This window comes from Astyanax mexicanus, unplaced genomic scaffold (genome assembly GCF_023375975.1).
Source record: "Astyanax mexicanus isolate ESR-SI-001 unplaced genomic scaffold, AstMex3_surface scaffold_36, whole genome shotgun sequence".
Classification (NCBI taxonomy): Eukaryota; Metazoa; Chordata; class Actinopteri; order Characiformes; family Acestrorhamphidae; genus Astyanax; species Astyanax mexicanus.
The window spans coordinates 1633628-1659098 of NW_026040046.1; the positions used below are offsets into that span (position 1 = coordinate 1633628).

Sequence of the window (25471 nt, forward strand, 5' to 3'; positions counted from 1 at the left end):
TAAGTATAAAAGTAATACAGTGTACCATGGTATTAAAGTATTTTAACAGTATCTCCAAATACGGTACGGTATTTTATTAATATGACGTGTTTAACATGCCAAATTTCTGCTCATTCATGTTCATTTGAGATACACAGGTCCACTCTAGTTGTACATTTAAGCAAAGGAGTCTCTAAGATGGAGCTCAGAACATTCCCTAAGATCCTCTACTTGACTGTGTGCACAGGGTTGAAGCTTTATCTTGTAGATGTGTAATTAGAGCCTCATTTGGCTGGAACACAGTATGTCTGTCTGTGTTGTGGTATTGTGTCCTGGATCCTGTTAGCTGTTAGCCTGCTAGCTAACATTATGTAGTTTACTTCTCACATTCAAACATGATTATTTTTTCATCATTAGTACTCAGGTTAGACATCTGTACTGAGCTGTCTGATACTCTGTGTACCTGTGTGCTTTGTAACCAAACACCACTAAAAAACGTTTATTTCTGCGTCCTGTCCGTCCAGTTGCTCTATCATTCTCCTCTATCTTCCTAAATTTTCTTCAGGATAAATAAAGTATCTGTCTGTCTAGTAATAGTTTTTATAGTGTGGACAGATCTTATTTAAATGTCTGTTTTTAGATTTGTTTATTTTTTTGGTTTGTAGACTCAATAATTTGTACTATGATTTAAACCACATTACTATGCAGCTTAAAGGAATAGGTTACCCATGTGATTCTGTATCTACTGTAATTGTAGATTAACCCTTATTTATAACTAGAAATAAAAGACATCTGAGGGGAATTTGTTGTACATATTGTGCTGTGTGAAGTTTGCAAATTTGAGATTAGAGTTTGATTCAGAATTTAGCACCACACCTGGAAAGGTGTGAATCACTAAATTGAACAGTTGAATTGCTGACATTCAGTGTACACCTTCTACAAACCAGTCATCGCAGGTATAGCTGCAGCGTAGTTCTTCAGTCTGCTCAATAAACTGCAGTGTGAAAATGAATGAATGCAGTGTAGCCCTGCTCTGCGGGATGTGTAAACGATGCGTGTGGTGATTGTATTGTGAATACAGTGTACGGCACTACAGTACAGCAGGGTTTCAGCACTGTAGTCATGGGCTGTGTAGGAAGTTCAGGAGGTTGTGTAAAGACTGTCAGTGGTTTGCACGTGTGTTTGATGTGTTTGTGTGTCTGTCTGCAGGTTTAAAAACATATTTAATCTCCGGGAGGAAGGTGAGCTCGCAGTGCAGCTGTTCCCAAAACAATCTGGAACGAGACTTCAGCGAAACACGGAATCCATCACCTCGTTTACACACTTCAGAGCTCACACACCCCACTGTGGCAGAACACATCAAGGTAGGTCTTGCATATATACAAATGGAATTGCATTAAACCATGACAGCATTAATGGTTTACGTAGTACGAACTAATCTTAGAAAAAGTCTGAACTCATCCCGCAGTGTTGGATGGGGCTGACTTACATGTTTCAGTTTCAGTTTAGTTCTCCAGCAGTATTAGCTTGAGTTACTAACTGCGCTAAGCGCTAGCCCTTTCGCCTTTAAGAGGGGAGTATTATCGGCCTGTAGCCTGCTGCTAACGCCGGCTAACATATTAGCTGCTAACCGCCCAAAGCACTAGCTCTTTCGCCGTTTAGATGTGAGTATATCTCAGACTGTAGTCTGCGTGTTTACCGTGTTAAAACAAAATATGTGGGACAAACCGCTAGCTAATATCACCCTGTCTTACCAGAACACTTAGCGTTCCTCGGTGTAGCGCTGTTGGGCAGAATTTGCTTTCTGTAAATAAACGGAAGCGCTTTACTCACCCAAATAAACAGATTTCAGGAGAGAACATCAGAGATTAACATCCAGCACTCGTTTAAGTTTGAAAGAAAATTGTGTTTTTTGTTTTTTTAGAATTACAGTTTTGTTTTATTACCTTAGTTTAGGTTTACAGGTCTCGCCACCCAGCAGTAAGAGCTGCTGAATTAGAGTGTCACATAATGACCATGAATCCTGTGAGTCTTACGTATGAAAATAGACGTTTATTGATAGTGCCCCTTATAATTTGGTGCGCCTTTAGTGCCAAAAATATGGTACTGTTTTGGAGACACAAGGGCATACATACTTGCATACTAACAGAAAGTGATGATTCTTGACTCTCTTGATTGCTACCTGTGCTGACAAGGTGTCTCATTCCTATCCTCTCTCTCTCGCTCTCTCTCTCGCTCTCTCTCTCGCTCTCTCGCTCTCTCTCTCGCTCTCTCTCTCGCTCTCTCTCGCTCTCTCTCTCTCTCTCGCTCTCTCTCTCTCGCTCTCTCTCGCTCTCTCTCTCTCGCTCTCTCTCTCTCTCTCGCTCTCTCTCTCTCTCTCGCTCTCTCTCTCTCGCTCTCTTTCTCTTTCTCTCGCTCTCTCTCTCGCTCTCTCTCTCGCTCTCTTTCTCTCTCTCTCTCTCTCTCTCTCTCTCTCTCTCTCTAGACTCCATGTGCTATTGTAGTGGATCCGAGTGGGAATCAGATGGCTGATGAAGCGACTCTGAACGGCTGCCAGGATGAACACAGGGCCAACAGCAGCAAGGTAGAACCACAGCCAGCAGAACCGGAGCTCGATTATTTCACGAAAGCTTCAATGTTTAAAAGTCAATACAGCAAAGCCAGAAGGCTCTAAAATATTAGTCCACAGCTGGAGCAGGTATTAACCTCCTCTTAAAGACTAAGCTCTGAGCTGTTAGTAATACCCAGAGAGGCTTGCAGAAGTATTAATACCCCTTGAACATTTTCACAATTGGTCACCTTACAACCACAAATATAAATGTATTTTATTAAGATTTTAAGTGATGAACCAACACAAAGTAGTGAAGTGGAATAAAAATGATACATGGTTTTCAAAATTTTAATAAAAAAAAAAAAATCTGAAAGTATGATGTTCAAAAGAATTCAACCCCCTTTAGAGAGTCAAGATGTGTGTCATTTATTCTCAGTATGAACACACCTGTTCTGTGAAGGGTCAGTGGTTTAAAAGCTGTGCACATGTTAAAAGCTGTGCACCTCAGTCCTGCACAGTTTTGTGCAAATATTTCCAGTTACAGCTGAATTCAAGCCTTTACACAATTCATTTAAGGCACTTTAATTATTCAATTGAACATGTAATGGCCAAAATATGGTAAAAACCAGGAAAATCTTTAGGCGCTTTTCAGATTTTATTTTTTTTTTTCCAGACATATAAAATGAACTATTTATATGGATGAAGGGTTTTGGCAGCTCTACATTGTGCTATAGAGTGTTTACAATCATCATATAAAATTATAAACTGCTGCCATTAACTGATTAGATATTATAGTGATTTGAAGCAGTAATGGTATTTTCTTTCTCCAAAGGACTGGAAGCTTTATAATAATAAAAACTACCACTTTAATAAGTCAATTTGCAGTAATAAGGCTGTTTTTGTGTGGTCTACTCCTATACAAATAGAAAACAGCAGTGTCTCTTTAACAGAGCGCTTCCTGCAGAGTGAGCAGTCTCTGAGAGACAGTATCTGTCGCCAAGCAGCCTCCACCCCTCTGAACACGACACCTGATTGGCTGACAGACCTCATTTGCATACCGTCACGTGCAGTAGAGTCTGCGCTGTAAGCAGAGACCGGACACTTGGCGGAGCGTCAAATAAAACGCTTTTAATAAGGAGTTAAAATTTATATGAATTTATTTCTGCCTGAAATGATTTAAAGCACTGATTGGATATAAATGGGGATTATAGGAGACTGGATTAACGGATTCTCTTAAGTCTGGTAAGAGTGTGGGGGGCGCGCTGGTGGGGGTTGAGGGGGGTGTGGGGGTGTGGAGGTTTAAACTGTAAACACTCGCTGCAATGCGCTCTTTCAGCTCTAATTCAGGAACCGTACATCCTACAGTAAAACTGAGCACAGTTCCGGAATCCGGAGAGCTAAATTCAGGCCAATCGCAGAAGAGTCTGCAAAGACCTGAGACTGGGAGAGAGATGTTAACTTGCACAAAAATACACACGCATCACGTGACCGAGCGGCCATTCTTCCATTAGTTTTGACAGCAATCGACTGCAGTTTCTACCTGTTGCTTTCATATGTGCTCAGAAGTGACCCAGAAGCAGTGGACTACTAATATAAGGCGTGGTTTCTGTTAATCACACTTCCATACAGCCAATCAGACTGTGCTCAGCCACATGTCGTGTCAACATTGAGTGCTTTCTCCACACTACTGACAAAGGTCAAACTGACAGGCAACAAGACAGTGCCCTTATTGACTTGGGTCGACCTAAGGCGGTATGTTGTATCTAAACTGCACTAAAATTGATCTAAACTGTGAACTAGTAGACTCACTATCCTCCTTCCTGCTAAAAATCTTCCTTCCTGCTATCTCCTTTTTAAAAAATCTTTTTTTCTGAAATGTGCTTCCTTTGCTAAAGAGGCTAAGCTTAGAGAGTTAGTGTAAAGCATTAAAGGATATGCCTTATGATTTTCTGATTGACCACCACTTAAAAAAAGTAGCACTATGTTCCTAAGAAATTAATAATCAGTTGATACATATTTTTGCAAGAAGGGTGACATGAGGTTGCTAAGTGGTAAACTGTAGTGGATATGTTACACAAAAGTCCTTATGGTGTCCCATATTGGTTTCTGTGGTGTTGCCTAATAGATGCTATAGTGTGGCTTAATGATTCTGAGAAATAAAAAGAAAGGAGGTAAACAAGCATCAATTCCCCAGTAAGTCTAAGTAAAATCTGGACTGGTGTTGACTTCTCAAACTCGGCCAAACTATCTCTGCAGTTTTGGCAGCTACACACCAAGATATTTTCATCATTAAGGATCAGAGCAACCTACAGCTATTGTACACTGTTCCCTCAAACTGTTTTCAACTTTTAGCAATTAATCCAGCTCATAATTTAGGTTCAGAGTAATCTACAGACATAAGATGTATATATTTATATATTATAAATATAAGATATATAAGTATATATTTCATTACAAACAGCAAGATGCACTCAGTGAGTAATCCAGCTCAAAAAATCCAGTCCATATACTTGTTTTCAGAAAATAAAGAACACACTACCCACACTAGGCTACAGACTGGATCTCTGACTCTGACTAAAAATAGATTCTCTGAAAATAATAATAGTGAGCGCTCACTTTTTTTTACCATTCAGCAGTAAAAATGGAAGCATTATTTCTTGCATTTAGGGAATAAATAGTCTAACTCATCTATACCCGTCATCTCCCAGTTTCCAGCCGGACGAAGCCCCAAAGCAGTGAACGGTCTGCTGAGCCCGCTGTGTGAGGAGGGCGTCCGGGCCAGCCAGACGTCTCTGTGTGAGATGCTGCAGAAGGAGAGGAGTCTTGGAGGTGGTGCAGGAGGAGGTGGTGGAGGCAGCAACACTCCCGTGGTGATGGGAGGAGGCATGGGAATGGACCGCTCAGCCCTCATTCCGCTTAGGACCAAAGGGTTCCGGGAGAAGAGTGATGTCCACTTTGTTGACGTGATCAAGGAGGACAGGTGAGGTGTTTAGATGTTTCTTTGGAAATTTCTGATGCAGAACTTTCTAATTAATGTCCTACAATGGTGATATTAGTGCTGGTATCACTGCACAGTAGAACAGGGTACCAACATTCCAGTGTCTTGACCAGTCATCCATTTTTTTCTACCAATCCTACAAGCAGTTCTCTGTGTGCTTTTAGACCCACTTTCGTTGGTACGGCATTTTGGACTTTTCTAATTTCTTTGAACCAAACATGGTCCCGGTCCGCACCTACTTTATCATGATGTGGTTCAATTGCAGTGTGAAAACATATATATTTTTAAATGGTTCACCATTGTCATTGAACAACAAAAAGAGAAAAAGGACCGATGTGGTTCCTAAATACGATTTCCCTCAACATTAATGCAGATCATGCAGCAGTATGGGTAGAACAGATATCTTTATCACCTGTAATTCTTGTTTATAAACAGAAATAAAATGATCTGAAGAGGGAGTCTGTTATGCTAATTCTGCAGCTTGATGTGCCGGCACTCTAAAGGAATCTGACACAAAGGCAGAATTCAGCACAACACCTGCAAAGAAGTCAAGTAATGCAGGAATATGATGCGGAGTAGAGCAGTTACTGGCCTTAAAAGGAACAGGTGGAGTAGTGTGGGAAAGCCACAGGTGTGAAGAATGCAGTAAGGAGGTGTAATGGAGGGAGGGATGAAAAGGCTGATGATTATGAAGTGGAAGTTTCTCTAATCACGCCTTTCTGTTCCGTCGCAGCCTGATGAAGGATTATTTCTTCAAGCCTCCAATCAACAAGCTGAGTCTCAACTTCCTGGAGAAATCTCTGGAGTCTGCCTACCGCACCAGCTACCAAGAAGCGGTACACACACACTCACACACACACACTCACGCACGCACGCACACACACACTCACACACACACACACACACACTCACGCACACTCACACACACACACACTTTATCTTACTTTTACTTTCTCAGACCTCAGGTGTTTTTGGTCCCATCTCTAATAGAAAAGAATGTTTTGCAGTGCCTCTACTGGTTATGTAGGGTACTACAGTCAGTGTAAAAGGAAACTTCTCTCTCTTCTGCTTCTTTCTCTCTCTTACTCATTCATTTTCTTTCTACTTTCTCTCTCTCTCTCTCTCGCTCTCTCTCAGGTGGTGAAACGTGCTCCAGTGCAGACGTTTGCGAGTCCAGTGTTCAGTTCTCTGCTGGATGTCTTGCTGTCGTGTGCTGTATTTCTGGCCCTCACTGTCGCCTGTTTCCTGTACATGGGACACATGGAGACGCCTTCCGGGGTCACGGTTGGCCTGGCGGCCGCGGCTGCTCTGCTGGAACTGGTCTCTGGCGTTTTGTCTGTCCGGTGAGTGAGAGCGGGATGGTGAGATGGAGAGCGTATCTGTAGAGTGATTGTAGAGAGATATAGGATGTGCTGAGTCTGATCTCTCCCTGTGTATCAGTTACACTCTCAGTCTTTACTGTGAGTCATGAGTCACTTCTTCCCTTTTTTAGAGGAACGAGACGGAAGGACTCTTTGATTTGTTCAGTCTGGACATATTTCTGCACAGTCATTATTTATCCAGACATTTAGTTTGTTTGGCCATGTTTAACTTATAAGCCTTATTGTGTTTGAATGACTGAAAGTGGATTCTGAAGAATGTTCTGAATTGGCAGCATTTAATGGTCCAGTCAGAGCTAAGCTGATGTAACAAAAGCATGAAAATGAAACAATTTATGAGCTTTTCTCATTTTGTAGTTTTTTATTTTGGTGTCTCTTTAACAGTGGGCAAAAGTGTTCGTTAATGTAAAGTATGTAAGTCCACCAGCTAATACTTACTAATTTATTGGTTTTGGCTAAAATTCATAAACAAGCTGATCTGACCTGTATGAACTGTGGTGATCAAATGTTTTGTAAGACTGCACCAAAATTGTTAACCTGGAATTTGCTTCCAGAATTTGCTATTCTGCACTATTTTCTCAACTTTTTTATATGGCCCACACAAATTTACACAGATGACTACCAGCAGACCTTTATCCCAAAAGCCCCACATGCACATTTGTATTTCTCCTATATACTTTACTATATAGACCCACCCCTCCACAGACATACCCACACCTTCCCAGACACCAAGCTCACTCAGGTTGCCATGGACACTTAGCGAACCCTTAGGTTAACCCTAGGGATAAAGCTGGATAAAATCCACCTGAGCTGATCTATAACGTTGCTTTTCCTGGTAGAAGCTTATGAACTTGTGTAGGTTCAGAAGCTAGCTTCGTTAGCCTAGGTCGAGTCCTTTATACTAAAAAACCCCACTGCTGTGGGTTTTAATTTATTTATTTTTTGGCTGTTCAGAGGCCAAAAAAGAGGCCTGTAGACTGCTGCTAACCCTGTATAGCACTGCTGGAGCAGCATTAGCAGTAGTCACAAACCACAGTGCTGGCTCTTTCACTGTTCAGAGGTAAGCATATCGGACTGTAGCTGCTCGTTTACTGTGTTAAAACAAGCTACGCGGAATGAACCGCTAGCTAATATCACCCTGGCTCTCAGGGTCCATAGTGTAGCGCTGTCTGGTGGCATTAGCCGCTAACCGTTAGCGTTTGAGTCAATAAAGAGTGTAAGTTTCTGTTTCTGATGTATATTTTCAGAATACTCGTCACTGCTGAGGTGGAAATCAGATACGACACATCTGCTCCTCCGCTGTGACTGCTCGCATACACTCTGCCCTATAACCTCAGCTGCACACAGACCACTGATATGAATGCGAACACTGCGTTTTTTTTATTAATAAGCCTATGGGTTGTGGTAAATGACCTGACTAAAGTAGCTCAGCTCAACGTCTGTCTTTAGTCTTTCTGAGCTAGAAGACTTCTTCCTTTAACAAACTCACTGCCAATATTTACTTATAAGGTATATGAAGAAATCACTTTGATTTGATTGATTTGATATGAGTTTATATGTAAATTAGATATGAAAGATCTTAATAAATATTACAGTAACACTGTGTTCTATCTCCACAGTATGACGTTCTTTCTGGATGACGTGATGAGCTGCACGAAGTCTCTGCTGAAGGTGGTGTCCGGCTGGGTGCCTCGGCATGTGATCGGCGCTGTACTCGTCTCACTTCCTGCCATATCGGTGTTCTCCCATCTGGCCTACAGCCTCCACCTGCCTATCCAGGTGAGCTCTAAAGAAAGAAACAGACAGCAGGAGAGCATCAGGGGAACAAGCATTACTAACAGGACTAAAGGACTGAACAGAATGGATATGACTGAACATTATATTGGAATAAATAATTTACATTCTGTTTTTTTTTTTTTTTCAAATACCAGTACATTACAATACTTACAAACAATATCTGAGGTTAATACCGAAGTATTGTAAGACTAAGATACTATATGAAAACCCTCAGTTCTAATAAACAACTGTTAAATTTCCAAAAATAAAGATGACCAAGTTTAAAAATTTAAACATATTAAAAATTTGTAATCAGTAGTGACTGAGAGTGAGCGTGTGAAATGTCTACAGCAGAAAACTATAACATTATAATAAATAGCAGACGAGACAGTTTAACAGACAGGACAGTGCAGTATCGATAACAAAATACAAACAAAAAAAGCACCTTCTTTCGTTCTCGACAGTTTTAGGTGTTGACATATATCTTAAAAAATGATCGAAACATTACTGACCAAATACATAACCATTGGTTGTAATATATATTAGTATGTCTACTTTAGTAATGTCTAATGAACATCTGTTCAGCTCAGTTGATTTCTTTCTAATAACACCTCGCAAATGTAGGCATGAGCACAAAATCACTAAATCTAAACTCCTCCTACAATATATTACAGGTGTTTTTAAAGCTTTGTAAGATTAAAGACTGTCTCCCTGTAGAGCTGGTGATTAAAGCGTGATTAAGAGTTTCAGGTTTTGATGTTAGTGTTAAGAGCTGCATGACGGTGTCAAAACACGTCTATGAGCCGCTTACAGCCAAATTACTCAACTAATCACCAGTCTGAATGGGCTCCTTGCACTCACGGCTCTGACGCATTTCCGTTTTCAAATAATGCGGCTCGGACGTTTCCGGTTGTTTAGTTTACATTCGCCTGTATAGGCAAAACATACATTTTCTACTAGCGAGAGGTCAAAATGAGTATCCAGCGTGAAGTTTTCAAGCCGTTTTCAGCACTGCTGTGTTCCTTTTTGCACGGCGTCGGCTAATTTTTATAGAAGCTTTAGGCTTTCATAGCTTCCCTGCTCAGAGTGATTTAATAAACAGTGACTGATGAACATCAGTCGGCACCACTTTACCATTTCGCCGTATGAAAGGTCTGTAGCAAACATTTCATACCAGACTACCTGGTTAAACCAAAAACGTCAGAAGCTTGGAGACGACTGGCAAAGCATGCAGTGCCACTGCTTTTAAATGGAATAATCAACTTTACAGCACCCAGGCTCCACGTGTTTGGGAGAGGAGATCAGCTAAACGTACTTGCCTGAATGATCCACCAGCTATCATTATTATTAGTATTATTATAGCTAGATATTATTATTATTATTAATAATAATAGTATTATTATTATTATTATTAATAATAATAGTATTATTATTATTATTATTATTAATAATAGTATTCTTATTATTATTATTATTATTATAACTAGCATTTGTATTCTTTTTTTTTACTAATATTGTAGCTAGCATTTTTATTATTATTATTATTATAGCTAGATATTATTATTTTTACTATTTTTATTATTATTATTATTATTATTAATATAGCTAGCATTTTTATTTTTATAGCTAGCATTTGTATAATTATTTATATAATGATTAGTATAGTTAGCATTATTATTATTGTTATTATTGCTAGCACTTTTATTATTATTCATATTATTATTGCTAGCATGTGTATGATTCTTTTTATAATGATTATTATTTTTACTATCATTATTATTATAGTTAGCATTATTATAGCCAGCATTTTTATTATTATAGCTAGCATTTGTCTAATTATTTTTATGATGATTATTATAGTTAGCATTATTATTATTACTAGCATTTTATTAGACTTCCATTTGATAACAGGAGAAACTAACAACTATCAGTAACGCACCTAGCAAGCTAGTTAGCTAAACTAGCTAATGCTGAGCTGTGTGGGCTAACGTAAAATATAAGAAAATAATCTTTGTAGTGTGTAGGTATGATATAGTTTATAGGCATATAGTTTAAAGCTTTTCTTTAGCTTTCTAGTGGTGGGCTTCACTGATCTCCTTGACGTTGAGGTTAATTTTTAGAAGCTCTTGTAAACACCAGCTGAAAATACTGCCATAGCGAGTGTATTAGAAAAGCCAAACAGGAAACGCTGGAGCAGCACTGATGAGAATGCGGAAGTAGTTGTGCAAAGAGCGCATTGAGAGAGAGGAATCATCAGGATTAAGCCTGCTGGACCTGCTTTATGGTGATGTGTGTTGATTCATTTTGCATGTTTTATATTGTTCCAGTCATGCAAAAAATCTCCAAAATGACAAATTTTAGAGGCGATGGTATGTTTCCATACACCTCAAAAAGTTGCACCCCTGCATCCGGGTGTATCAATATATATATTCTACCCTATTACTGCACTATTTTACCCTATGCTGCCGTATACCACCCTAGTCTACCCTATTGCTGCCCTATTCTACTCTGTACTTTACTGTTTTACCTTATACTACTCTATTTCATCCTATACTGCCCCAAATTACTCTAATCTACACTATACTGCCCTATATTACACTATTCTACCCTGTTTTACACTATACTGCCCTGTTCTACCTTATTTCCCTGCTGTGTATACACATGGTTAGAGCCTGATATTATTGCATGGGCTTGTAAACCAGCTTTTGTATCATTAATTCAGTTTGCACTCAGTGAGTCAGATAAACTCTACTCTCAACCCATTGTGTAAGTTCCTCACAGCTTGTAAATGCATTATTTTCTTGTTTCCTCTGCCTTTCAGCAATCAAGAATTATCACTAACTGTTATTGTTATTTTTTGTTTAGGAGAGGTTTTCCTTTGAGATTGCTGAAAACATAACGTTAATAAACTGCTCAGCATGCTTGGAAAAAGAGTAGCAATCGCAAACATCAACTATTTTAAAAGACAAAAACAATTAAAAATATTTATTGAGCATCAGCAGACAATAAAGCACAATACATTTACCTGTAGTAGTATTTAGTGGTAATCATGAATTTGTTTTAGCAGTGCCTTTCCAGTCATAAATGTACCTCAGTAGTGCTATTTTAATCAAAGTGCTGCTCTACATGTGAGTGAAAATATATCTTCAGATGCTAGCTAAGGATAAGTCAGCTGTGCTAATGTTGCTTTTTTTAGCACAGTAAATCTTGTATCTTTGCAGGTAATGATGTTCTTGTGCAGCGCCATCATCATTGCTGTCATCCAGTACTGCAACTTCTGCCAGCTGAGTTTCTGGATGCGCTCAGTTCTGGCCACTGCCACTGGGCTCTCTATGATTGTTGTACTTTTCAGCGCCCCCACTAGGATAAGGTGAGACCCTACCACTCATATTAATCCTGTCTGAACTAGGATCTTGCTGTTCCTCCTATAAGCACAGGGTGGTTTTGACCCTTAAAACTTGGATAAGCTGTGAGTGTTTTGAAGGTGTTATGTTTTCTGTCTATATATGTAGTATAGGGATTTAAAAAGGTTTTTGTTAAAGTTGAACTTTATTTGGAAACACTATTAAATTCTTGGATGTTCACACAGAAGCTAAAAGTGTTTGAGATCTGATTTTCTTTTGTTGTACGTGGCAGATCTGTGTGGCAGGGCGAAACATGGGCTAAATGTGACATTTTCACTTCTAATTTTGTCCACTTAATATGTGCTACTAAAATCTAATACATATCAGATTTGTGCCAAGGCATTTTGCTAGTTTTAAAAGCCTTCTTAACATGATTTTCAATAAGTTAAATTAATTTCAAACAAACTACTATTTGAACGTTTTTATTTAACACCAGCACAGAGATACCAGCAAAGCACAATACATTAATCTGAGCAGTGCTATTTTGTTCATGAGTTTACTTTAGCAATGCTTTTCCCATCATAAATGTACCTCAGTAGTGGTATTTGATAATAAACATACCATAGCTGTGCTTCACAAGGGGGAAAGTCTTTTGGTAAACAAACAGATGCTAAATAAGGATAAATTATCTATGGTAAGGTTACTTTCTTAGCCCTGTACAACTCAGCTGGGGTGTGAAAGGGGAGTAAAGTGACACCAAATATGTGATTGATAGTGAATGCTCTGTCGTTTAGTTTATACAAATAGAGCCTTAATATGAACTGAAACCTGCTGTTTTTCAGTTCCATCCCTCTCTGCTCTGTATACAAACTACCAGGAAGGGGGCGGACACTTAAAAGTTACGTTTAATGTAACCAAGGACAAAAAACTGAAATTTCAGCAATAAGCCTGGTTGGAATGCACTAAAAGCCTTGAGGACTGTGATGCTGGAGATGCTGAATCCTTTGTCTGCTTTGCTTATCTCCACTTCATGATTTAACAATATTTTATAATGTAATAGAATGATTTAATTATAATAAAGTATTTGCCTCAATCATTCGTTTTAACTAGAGCTGCACAAATTTGATCGCTGCTCAATATCAACAGACTCTAGTGAGAGTACCTGGGTGAAGACTCTGATGAGAGTACCTGGGTGAAGACTCTAGTGAGAGTACCTGGGTGAAGACTCTAGTGAGAGTACCTGGGTGATGACTCTAATGAGAGTACCTGGGTGAAGACTCTAGTGAGAGTACCTGGGTGAAGACTCTGATGAGAGTACCTGGGTGAAGACTCTAATGAGAGTGCCTGGGTGAAGACTCTAATGAGAGTACCTGGGTGAAGACTCTAATGAGAGTGCCTGGGTGAAGACTCTAATGAGAGTACCTAGGTGAAGACTCTAGTGAGAGTACCTGGGTGAAGACTCTAATGAGAGTACCTGGGTGATGACTCTAATGAGAGTACCTGGGTGAAGACTCTAGTGAGAGTACCTGGGTGAAGACTCTAATGAGAGTACCTGGGTGAAGACTCTAATGAGAGTACCTGGGTGAAGACTCTAGTGAGAGTACCTGGGTGAAGACTCTAATGAGAGTACCTGGGTGAAGACCCTAATGAGAGTACCTGGGTGAAGACTCTAATGAGAGTACCTGGGTGAAGACTCTAGTGAGAGTACCTGGGTGAAGACTCTAATGAGAGTACCTGGGTGAAGACCCTAATGAGAGTACCTGGGTGAAGACTCTAATGAGAGTACCTGGGTGAAGATTCTGATGAGAGTACCTGGATGAAGACTCTAATGAGAGTACCTGGGTGAAGAGAGTACCTGGGTGAAGACTCTAATGAGAGTACCTGGGTGAAGACTCTAATGAGAGTACCTGGGTGAAGACTCTAGTGAGAGTACCTGGGTGAAGACTCTAGGGGTGTCACGATCTCGATATTTTATCGAAATCGATCGAAATGAGGTCATGGTCTCGAGTATCGAAGTCAAAACGAGAATCGACGATCCCTCCCGCGCGCGCTACGCAAATGGCGCAGCGCGCTACGCAAATGGGGCAGCACCAACACAGCGCATCCTATTCATGTAAATAGAGAGAGCCCGCCCTCAGTTCTGCTGTGTGAGAGGCAGAGAACAGCTGCCTTTCAGCCACGGAGGAGAAACTGAAAACGGACTTATAGAATTAAAGAAAGGGCTCTCAAGTTTTGAGTGTCGGCGGGAGTGTGATCACTGTTTTTTTATCTGTGCAACGGGGGAGGGGGGGGAGGGGGGATGGGGGGGGTTGGGGTGCGCGCAGGTTTTGTATCTGTATCTGACGGAGGGGTGGGTGCGCGCAGGTGAGAGCGTGTGAACTCGCTGAAATGCGTGTGTCAGTGTGACTTGAGAACACTGACTATAGATCACAGTGAGGTGGATTAAAAATCTTAAACTTATGATTGACTACACCTGTTGCTTTCCATTGAATTAAAAAAACATCTTTCTCTCAGATAAAGTTAATAATATATCTTTCTTAAAGAAAAAAACTTGTAATTCTCAGGGACTGAGTCTTATTTTTCATGTTTAACTGTTATAGTAGGATAGAGTTCAGTTTGTTAAGGCTTTAATTGTTCCTATTTTTTTTTTTTATTATTTTATTTTGCACGTTGCAGTTTTAATAGTGCACACTGTTGCTACCAAAAAAGTCACTAGATGGCATTACCATATATATATTAATAAATAATAATAATAATAATAATAAATAATATATTATTTAAATTTTATGAGGCATAAAATAATAAAATGTAAATATATAATAAAAAAGAAAATCGAGAATTGAATCGAATCGTGACCCTCAAATCGGAAATAAAATCGAATCGAGGATTTAGAGAATCGTGACACCCCTAGAAGACTCTAATGAGAGTACCTGGGTGAAGACTCTGATGAGAGTACCTGGGTGAAGACTCTAATGAGAGTACCTGGGTGAAGACTCTAATGAGAGTACCTGGGTGAAGACTCTAGTGAGAGTACCTGGGTGAAGACTCTAGTGAGAGTACCTGGGTGAAGACTCTGATGAGAGTACCTGGGTGAAGACTCTGATGAGAGTACCTGGGTGAAGACTCTAATGAGAGTACCTGGGTGAAGACTCTAATGAGAGTACCTGGGTGAAGACTCTAGTGAGAGTACCTGGGTGAAGACTCTGATGAGAGTACCTGGGTGAAGATTCTGATGAGAGTACCTGGGTGAAGATTCTGATGAGAGTACCTGGGTGAAGACTCTAATGAGAGTACCTGGGTGAAGACTCTAATGAGAGTACCTGGGTGAAGACTCTAGTGAGAGTACCTGGGTGAAGACTCTAATGAGAGTACCTGGGTGAAGATTCTGATGAGAGTACCTGGGTGAAGATTCTGATGAGAGTACCTGGGTGAAGACTCTAATGAGAGTACCTGGGTGAAGACTCTCGTGAGAGTACCTGGGTGAAGACTCTAATGAGAGTACCTGGGTGAAGACTCTAGTGAGAGTACCTGGGTGAAGACTCTGATGAGAGTACCTGGGTGAAGACTCTAGTGAGAGTACCTGGGTGAAGACTCTAATGAGAGTACCTGGGTGAAGATTCTGATGAGAGTACCTGGGTGAAGAGAGTACCTGGGTGAAGACTCTAGTGAGAGTACCTGGGTGAAGACTCTAGTGAGAGTACCTGGGTGAAGATTCTGATGAGAGTACCTGGGTGAAGAGAGTACCTGGGTGAAGACTCTAGTGAGAGTACCTGGGTGAAGACACTGATTCTTTTTTTTTTGAATAATACACTACTGCACAATACTAATAATGCACTCGCTATATCTCCATATATCCAGTACTTCGGTAAAATAAATGATACTGGACAGATATAATCTGTCTCTAATAGATATATAATGGGAAATGAGAACAGTGAGATTTTTTTTGTTTTGCTAAAAACAGCAAAAATGTCCTACCAAGATGTGTTAATTAGGGGTGGGTGATATGGCACGATATTTCAGGGTTCAGTATCATTCACGATATTCGAAAATGTTGGCGATATTATCGTGTACCATATGATATGGCACACCCCTAGTGCTTATAAGAGGTCTGAATGTCTCTACATCACGCGTTGTTTACCAACACACACACACCTTCCCCTTTAGCCTTACCGGAGGCTGCCGTCCGGTCTCCTCTGTGTACAGAATGAGTCTCTAGCTGAATAGTGCTGTCCGGGACCTTTCTGAGAGCCAGGTCTCAGTGAAAATTAGAGCACAGCACTCTCTTAATTCCTGCTGTAATTTAATCCTTGTGCTCAGCTTGTCCAGTTTGTCCAGACACCGCACATTAGCTAGCTGGGCAGCGGCTTTAGGCTAGCATATAGCCCTCCAATCCTGCCGCGCGTACGCTGCCACCTGTGAGGCGCTCTCCTGGGGTCAGTGTACTTATGTCCAGAGCAGAGCGATAATAGTAATAACCTGAGTCATTTTGGACACATGCACACAAAAAAGGCGTAGCAACAAGCAGTAGACAACACTGGTTTAATTGGATGTTTTATTTTAAATGGTTTTGTAAGTAGCTGTGGTCGTCCAGGTTGAGATTGTTTTTATAAAGCTAGAGCAGAAACTGGCACATTCCTCCTGTCTTGTTACTTACAGTGACTTTTTGTCTTGCAGCATCAACGACAGCTTTCCAGTGACTGGGTAAGTGTGAGTTTTCCAGCTGCTTAGGAGACACAGTTCTTGGCAAACTCTGAATTAACTGCCATTAGGAGGCTGACTGAAGCATGGACTCCATTATATGCTTGTTCAAGGGGCTGATCTGCTTCATTCATCATAATGGCGCAGAACACAGCAATAGCTGTGACTCACAGATGCAGCACTTTTCATCCTAGAGCTCTGAGCTGGCATTATGTTCTTTTAAAGCAATACTGCTAATATTGAATGGAAGCTAACAGTCAGTAGAGACACTATAGACAGTATATTATTACTTTCCAATAAAAGTTTTTGACGATATTTCCCCAATCCCTTGAACAAAGTGTCCACTCTGCAACTGTCCACTGTGGCAAATTGTCCCGATAAAGACATTTTTTTTTTATATTGACTTCCATTAAAAGTTAAGGGTTAATCTCTCTCTCTTGTAAAGTTTGTGTTTTAGAAATCAGAAATGATCTAGAGTAGGAGTTGCCAGGTCCAAGGGATGTGACATCTAACTGTGCCCTATTTTTTTATACCATTTGTATATATGAAATAACCTCAATTAACTTTTGAAGAAAACACAATTATAAAACCGTACTTTAAAAAATTTAACAGTAAACATTTTAAACATCCCAGCAGGCACACCCGAACAGAGCACTGACTTTTAAATCTTAAATCTGCTGGTCTTTCGTGAGTAATCAAACTATTTGTTGTTTGACCGCTTAGGGGTATAGAGACTGTGAGTGGACTCTAAAGAGAAAACTCTGGACCTAGTTATCAGATCCAGTTATCGGCTCCTGCTGTAGTCCTCAGCATATATATATATATATATATATATATATATATATATATATATATATATATATATAACAACATAACAACTATACAGTACATAGTACAGTATAGTACAGTACAGTACAACTAAATCCAACTTGTCTCTGTTGTACTTTTTCTTCACTTAATTTTTTTCTTCCACTGTTTCAGGAACTTCAGTAATGCAAGTATGGGCATAGTCCCGTACCATACTGACCCGGGTTCCACAGCCCTGGATCTGCTGATAAGGGAAACACCACTGTCATTTTTCTTGCTGCTTTTGCTGGTCTGGTTCCTCAATCGTGAGTTCGAGGTCAGCTACCGTCTGCACTACCACGGCAATGTTGAGGCTGATAAGCACCGCATCAAGATCCAGAATATGCGAGACCAGGCCGACTGGCTGCTGAGGAACATCATCCCCATCCATGTGGCCGAACAGCTGAAAGTCACACAGAGCTACTCCAAGAACCACGACAATGTCGGCGTGATTTTCGCAAGCATCGTGAACTTCAGTGAGTTTTATGAGGAGAGCTACGAAGGTGGCAAGGAGTGTTACCGAGTGCTAAACGAACTCATCGGAGACTTCGACGAGCTGCTGCGCAAGCCCACATTCTCTAACGTAGAGAAGATTAAAACCATAGGCGCCACCTACATGGCGGCGTCCGGGCTAAACGGGCGGCAGTGCCGCGAGCAGACGCACCCCCACGCCCACCTGTGCGCCCTCTTTGAATTTGCGCTGGAGATGATGCACGTGGTGGACGACTTCAACAAAAACATGCTGGGCTTCCAGTTCAAGCTGAGAATCGGCTTCAACCACGGCCCGCTGACCGCCGGGGTCATTGGCACCACCAAACTGCTGTATGACATCTGGGGTGACACGGTGAACATCGCCAGCCGCATGGACAGCACGGGCGTGGAGTGCCGCATTCAGGTGAGCGAAGAGAGCCACTGCATCCTCAGCGGGATGAACTACGCCTTCGACTACCGCGGCACCGTCAACGTCAAAGGAAAAGGCCAGATGAGGACCTACCTTTACCCCAAAGTGAATGAGAGCGGCCCTCAGGGCAAGGAAGACGTCGCTGCCGGTGAGCAGATCACTAAGAAACCCAGTGTAGCACTCAGTGTGACCCCCAACACTATACCTACATCGCCGGCTGCAGTCAACCAACTTCGGCCCTCTTCTTCCACTAGTGCCTGTCGTAGCAACTCTGAGGTGCCACAGGAACCTAGCGTGGGCCCATCCAAGTTGACATCAGAGTGGCACAAAGACCCTTTTAGAGACTCTGTGCCTCCAGGCAAAGATGAGGAGAGTTCCCTTACTCCTCACGTACCCGCTATCAGTGGACCACAGCCGCCGTTAATAGCACAGTTAAGCGCTCCACTGGCCAGACCAGAGACACCTTTACGAGGCGAGGAACAGGAGGAGGAAGAAGGAGGAGAAGAAGAGGCAAATGAGTATTCAAGACTCCAAGTAGGAGAGAGGCTTTGATCTGCATTAGCAGGTGCTGATCTTTACTGCCTGTCTGCCTCTTTTTCCTCCCTTTATCTTTCTTCATCTCTCCTTTCTGAGGCAACAGTGTACAAATTTGCTGAGGTTCACCTCCAGAGGTGCCTTAATTAATCCCATATTAAGTCTAGGAGTCTACAATGCAACAGCCTGTTTGGCGTCCTGCTTTAAGATCTTGATCAGAGTGGGGAAAAAACGTTGAAAAGTTGAAAGGTAGTTTAGGGATAAATCTGTGTGGATCACAGTATGGCACAAAAAAACTGAATGATGCAGGAAAAGGGAGGACAGAGAGTTTAATTTGTGGATGTTTTGTGTTTCCTTTTGTTAATGTGTGCTTTGTTTTGTGTGTTTGTTTATTAAGTGCCTTCAGGATTAGTGAGCAAATGAACATGATGAAATGATAAGATGATGAAATAAATGAACAAATGAACAGAGATGTTGGAACAATATCAGCATGCCGTTTTAGATTATGATTGACAGCTCTGTGGTTGTTGTTTTTCTTTTTCTTCAAATTATTTTGTTAATATATTGCAATAATTTTGCTGTACTTGTTTCTTAATTTCAAAAATTATTGTCCAATTTGAGATGTGACCTTGTGGAGGAGAAGGGAAAAGTGCCAGTGGCTAGTATGGAGGCAGAAGCAGTCAGTCACAGATCAGGGGAGTAGAACTGCATTAGATTAGATGGGCAATCGCATCTTTCACTCCCATCAGCAGCGCCCCACGATAGGGTTTTTTGTTTCCTTTTTTTGAAGAGATGGGGGGTGGGAATCTAATCTTCTCGGATGTTCTCAGATTGAACCATCTTTAAGCTAAGAGCTGAGCACTAAGTACATGAATCTGTGATTTTAGATTGGGGGAAAAGAAGGGAGCACCCCGACCAAGGCGCCAGTTTCCTCCCTTTCAGTGAATATGCACAATACTGACATATCTGAGGCATTTCCACCGATACTACAAAACTCGCGCCACTTCTATTCTGTAGCTACAGCAGAAATTCTTAACCTAACGTGGTCCTTTTTTAGTTTCTCTTTAAAGCGCTAGCCTTACTTCGAGTGATGATACAGCAATACAGTGGAACCCCTCCTTCATAACAGCTCCTGTCTCTGGCCCAGCAGCCTTTAGCTCTGAAGCACAAAGTGGAATAGTAGGGAATACAGCAAAGGAATTATAAGGGATCATATGTAAGTATATATCTCAGCAGAAAGCATTTATAAACATATCCTAGTTCTTACTGTGAACAACTCTTTGTATTTGTTAGTTTTTTTTTTCTACAGATTATTTTTCATATCTCTTCTGAACTTGAAGGTGTTCAGCCTAATCAAGGTGTTTGAATTTGTTCTGTGAATGGTTTCAACCTTTCAATCGGTCCTGTTTTTCATCACACACAGCTGCAAAAAGTCATTCAGATTGTTTTCTTGTATTGTGCCAGCGGCTGAACTTATTCTTTTTTCCCCTTTTCGTTCACATAATCGTAGCCTTGGTTTGGAAATGTTCTGCTGTATCCGTCAATTTTGAATCGTGCCACTTTAACATGGTTTGGTATTTTCAGTGCAATTGAAATTGCCCCTATGAAAATAATACAATGTGTTTTGTTATATGTTGACAGTATATTCCAGATTTTAAATGAAATATATTGTTAATATATTCTCAGTATGTTTATTTTGTTTTGTATGGGGGTTTATTAGATGTTTCTTTATCTAGTGCCTTTTTTCTTTTTTTTTAATGAGTGTGAAAAAGTGCTAAATGATTGAAACAAGCCTTTGTGAAAAATGAAACTTTAGCTTGTTAAGATTCTTTCTTTTCCTCTCTCTCCCTTCTGTCTCTTACTGATAATCCCTCTTAAGGGCAATGTCCAGTATTCTCCCCTACCGTTCTTGGGCCTCCTGAATTTGTACCTTTCCCCACAGGTTGGTTGTTTTTGTAGTTTGTCGTTAGTCATTGGGAACACTAGGGTATGGAAGGGAATGATGTATATTGACATGTTTGAAATAAAGGAGGTACAAAGGCTTCTTTAACCTTTGCTGTAGAAGAACCATATTTGTGAAGCTCAAGTGTGAAGAACTTTTCAGTTCTGTGGCTCAGAGAAGCCTTTGTAGCTCCTTCCTCTTTAAGCTCTGTATCTGTAGTGGTGTACATTACATTCAGACAAATTAAGAAACATAAGACTTTCAGGGGCGTCCTCAGTTTAACTCACACTAAAGTGACGTCGGCACAGCGGAGGCCTCCAGGACACCCCTTGTGTTTTGTGTGTTTTTTTTGTTTTTGGCTTTTCTTCGCCTATAGAATTAGCACTCTGAAACTATGTAGTGCCTTTTCTGCCAGCCATTCCTCATTCGACTGACAGAAGGTTGCCTGTAGCTTATTTTGGTGTCAACTAGCCAGGTATGACTTCATCATACTCAAGTTTATTTTGTTGTGCATTCAAAATTCCAGACACCAGATATTCAACACTGTGTATCTTAAAAAACAGAAATCTTTGGGATGGATAAGGGATATTTTTTGGCTATTGATTTATTGTATGATTGTATGGTGCACTGCTTATCAACCACGCCACACTTAAGTCAGAATAGACATCCTTATCGTATCACTCCATCGGCTTCAAAGCGCAAAAAAAAGCTTAAAAAAGAAGAAAAAAAATCAGTGAGAGCTGACAGTATTTAAACATAATTACTCACGCATAGTTATAAAGTGTGTTTGATTTTTTTGTTTGTTTTCTTCTTGAAGTATCAAATGAATGCATTGATATTTATGAATTTGTATTATGTGTATGGAGTTGTTGTGCAGTCCAGGATCCAGTATGGTGCGGTCGATTAACGTAAACCTCACGTAAAAACAAAGCACGTAAGGGCTCTCTGGAGTGCGTGGGGTGCAGCACCTTCACGCCAACACACCCAAACCCCTTTAGCACCAGCCACCGTGTCGATACCCTGTGGAGACCCTGTAACCTACAGGATCTACTGTCTTCAGGTCATTTTAACAAGAAATCTGATTAAACTGAAGCCTATATACAAGTATATAGAATATATACAGTACTGTGCTGTGTTTTAGGTTTTAGTTCCCAAATCACATGATTATAAATTTCACATTTCTCTTAGCAATTAGACAGTGTTTAATGTAAAAACTCCAAATCCAATTAAAACACATGCAGAAATTATTAGATTTAACATCATTACTCTGTACTTTACCAAACCAGGCGTTGGATTCACCAAACTGTCTTAGAAAAGAGTTTTATAAATGTATGTCTCTTAACACACAAGATTACATTTTTTAAAATTGTTGTCTTTTAAAAAGATTGCTTCTAAAGTTTTCTCTTGAGAAAATATACTGTCAAAAGTATGCCACACACTGCTCTCAATTCCTAGTTCTAGACTCAAAATGCTGTGTAGTCCCAACGATGCTCTAAAATGATCAGTTTAAGTGTATATGTTGTCCAGATTATTAGAATTATTGTGTATTTTAACGGGATTAAAGGTGGATACAGTTCTTAATGCACTGTTTGTGTATAAAGAAGAGATTTCTTTTGTATCATCAGTTAACAGAATTAGAATAGCTTTCTGGAGAAATAATAAAGACTCATCAGATAACACTAAATTTGTATAGAAGAGTGTCGTCTTCAGGTTTTGGCTCCGTAAGGTTCATTAACTGTGGGTATTAAGAAGGATCTGTAAATTCTGTTGCGTCTGTGGCTCAGAAAAGCCTTTGTAGCAGATTCATCTTTAAGCTCTGTATCTGTAGTGGCGTACAGAAAAGCTTTCTGAGAAGTAATGAAGATTCTTAACATAAACACTACAATTCAGAGCGTTTTAAGAAATTCTTGAAAATTGGACTCTGGGTGGTCCAGTGGAGTTATGTGATTTGAATCCCATCAGCAGCCGGAGTCTGAGAGAGCACAGTTGGCCGTGCTCTCAGGTGGGTAGATGGCGCTCTCCTGATGTAATGTCGGTTGGTGCAGCAACATTAGCTGATGTATCAGAGCTCAGAACGCACAGTATGAACAGAGTCTGGCTCTGTATGTGTCTGCGCTGTTTTCACCTCTGAACTAGTGCTTTACTAGTGAGGGGAGAAGACTAAGGAGTGCATGGGATAATCTAATCTTCCAAATTATGGAGAAAAAGTTAGAAAATAAATAAAAACAAAAAGAAAGGCTTAATTACATGTTAAACGTTTTTTGTGTCTCTTAAATCTGCAAAATGGGAGAAATACAAAATCAAACATGTCAGTAAACTGTGATGGCAGAGAAAACTGCAAACAGGTCAAAAATCCTCCTCTTAAACTGAAAGAACACTGGAGAGAAGATGGAAAGCTAATTATTTCATTATAAACAAGAAAACAGCACTTCAAGAGGAATGACGTTTTTTACTCCTCTTAAATTTGACTGATATTCAGTTCATTCGTCCACTTGATGAACTGGTTACTTTAGAGCCGACTTTCTTACAGCCCAGACCAGTGTGAGCCTGCTGCCTCAAGGTTTGAAAAAAATATTTAAGAACATACTACAGCATACATTTTCAGAAATCCTGAAGAATGATTATTTATCGTACTTTTAGTTTAAGAATAAAAAACACTTTTTTTAAGACACTTCTAAATTGAGTCTGTCCCCAGGTGTTGACATGGTGATGACTATTAATAATACTCGACTCTCATGAAGAGAGCTTTGGGGATGTTTTATTAAACACATTAATGTAGAATCACTACTTCAAATTATCATAAGATCAGTGTTTTACTGTGCAAATAACAAATGATCGTTTAGATAATGAGCATTTTTTTATTCTAAATTTAAATGGTGGCCTAAAACTGTAGAATTCACACAGTACTGTATATATCACTGTTCTCTCTACTGCAGTTTGTGTTGAAGAGTTTGAAAGGGGGAAACTCAGTGTTATGATTGTTTTTTTTTTGTTCTCATTTGAAGAACTATAAAAAGCTGTAACTGATCAGTTGTTACACTAATCCTGCTCTTATTATACCGACGGATTTCAAGCCAGACGGCAGCTGCCACCTCATTTCAGACCGTCTTTAATCAAAGAAAGAGAAATCTGTAGAGGCTGAACTGATGTACAAAATGTGTGCCTTTATGCTTAAAACTGAGTATTGTCACTGTCACACACAAACCTTGTATCTCCTAAATAGTCACTTTAAAAGAGAAAGAAAAAAGGGGCGTTTCTGTCAGTCTGTTCATCCATCATGGAAATCTGATACAATATAAAGGCCAACCATCAGATTCACAGTTTGTTACATAAAAACTGCAAAAAAAAGGAGATGCATGGTTTTTGTATGATGGTGGAAAATGAGTAAAATGATTGCATTTGGTGTGGTACCAAAGGGTTAATTGTTATTAAAAAAGAAAAATGTGCCGTCAGATCTACTTTTTGAATGAGTATTATATTTGCTTGTGCCATATGGGAGGATGTTTTTGTGAATACCAAAGAGATTGGACAGAAATTGGATGAAAATTTGGATGTGATTTTTGTTTTTGTTTTTCCTCATCAGTCAATATTCTGCCATTGTGTATTTTTTGTAGTATATGTCACATATTGATTATGATTTTTTGTGCACATTATACATTTAATCCATACATGAGTATAATCTGTATACATTTGCACAATTCACTTTGTATGTACATATCCATATGTATTGTTTTATTTGAATTTTCAAAATTGAAAATACATGTGCATGTGCCAGATTTTGAGAGCAGAAAAAACAATGAATAAGGTATTGTCACTGGTGTGTTGGTTTCTGTGTGTGTGCTTTTCTTACTGACAATACTACACATTGGGGTGGGTGACAATAATATTACAGTATTCAGGATGTTATTGGGATTATCATAATCTTGGAGACATGACACAAACCCTGAACAATATTTGATTTGTTTTGAGGATATTCTGTATTACTGCAACAAATTATTATTTACCTTTAATGGTTTTAGGCTTTCAGCAGAAACCAAACATCTATATACAACAGTCTTAATATTTTGTATAAAATAATAAGTGTAACAATATTACAGCTTTTGGGGGGGGGGGGGGGGGGGATTGCAATGATTTATTATATTTTCCTTTCTACCACAAACTTTCTTTAATTAATATGTAAATGTGAATCAGTGTGACACAATGAGGTTTTATTTGTAGTTTAATTGCATGTGTTGAAAAAGTCTCAATACGAAATATGAAAAAGGAAGAAGAAACAGATTCTGCTTAAGGTTCAGGACCCAGTTTCCCAAAAGCATCTTAGCATTAAGAACAGCTTCTAGTGCAGTGGTATGAAAACATTTAGGTACCCCGTATAATTGTCAGGATTTTCCTTTATAAATCATTAGTTATTTGGATCTGTAATTTAGTAGATCCTCCTTATAGGCAGAAATAACAGCCTCTAAACTCTTCCTAAAGCTTCCTATAAGAGTCTGGCTTCTGGTTGAGGGTATTCCGGATTTTAT

At 39.8% G+C, this 25471-nt stretch overlaps 1 protein-coding gene across 1 annotated transcript; it reads left to right on the forward strand.

The window, feature by feature from the left end:
- The first annotated feature begins 23 nt into the window (after window positions 1-23).
- LOC103022434 (adenylate cyclase type 9) lies at window positions 24-24766 on the forward strand. Its single transcript, XM_049473260.1, has 9 exons — window positions 24-1343; window positions 2465-2563; window positions 5239-5510; window positions 6262-6364; window positions 6666-6871; window positions 8527-8686; window positions 11905-12053; window positions 16702-16728; window positions 17707-24766. The coding sequence occupies exons 2-9, from the start codon at window positions 2504-2506 to the stop codon at window positions 19022-19024; spliced, it is 2295 nt and encodes a 764-aa protein (XP_049329217.1). The 5' UTR covers window positions 24-1343; window positions 2465-2503; the 3' UTR covers window positions 19025-24766.
- The last annotated feature ends 705 nt before the right edge of the window (window positions 24767-25471 follow it).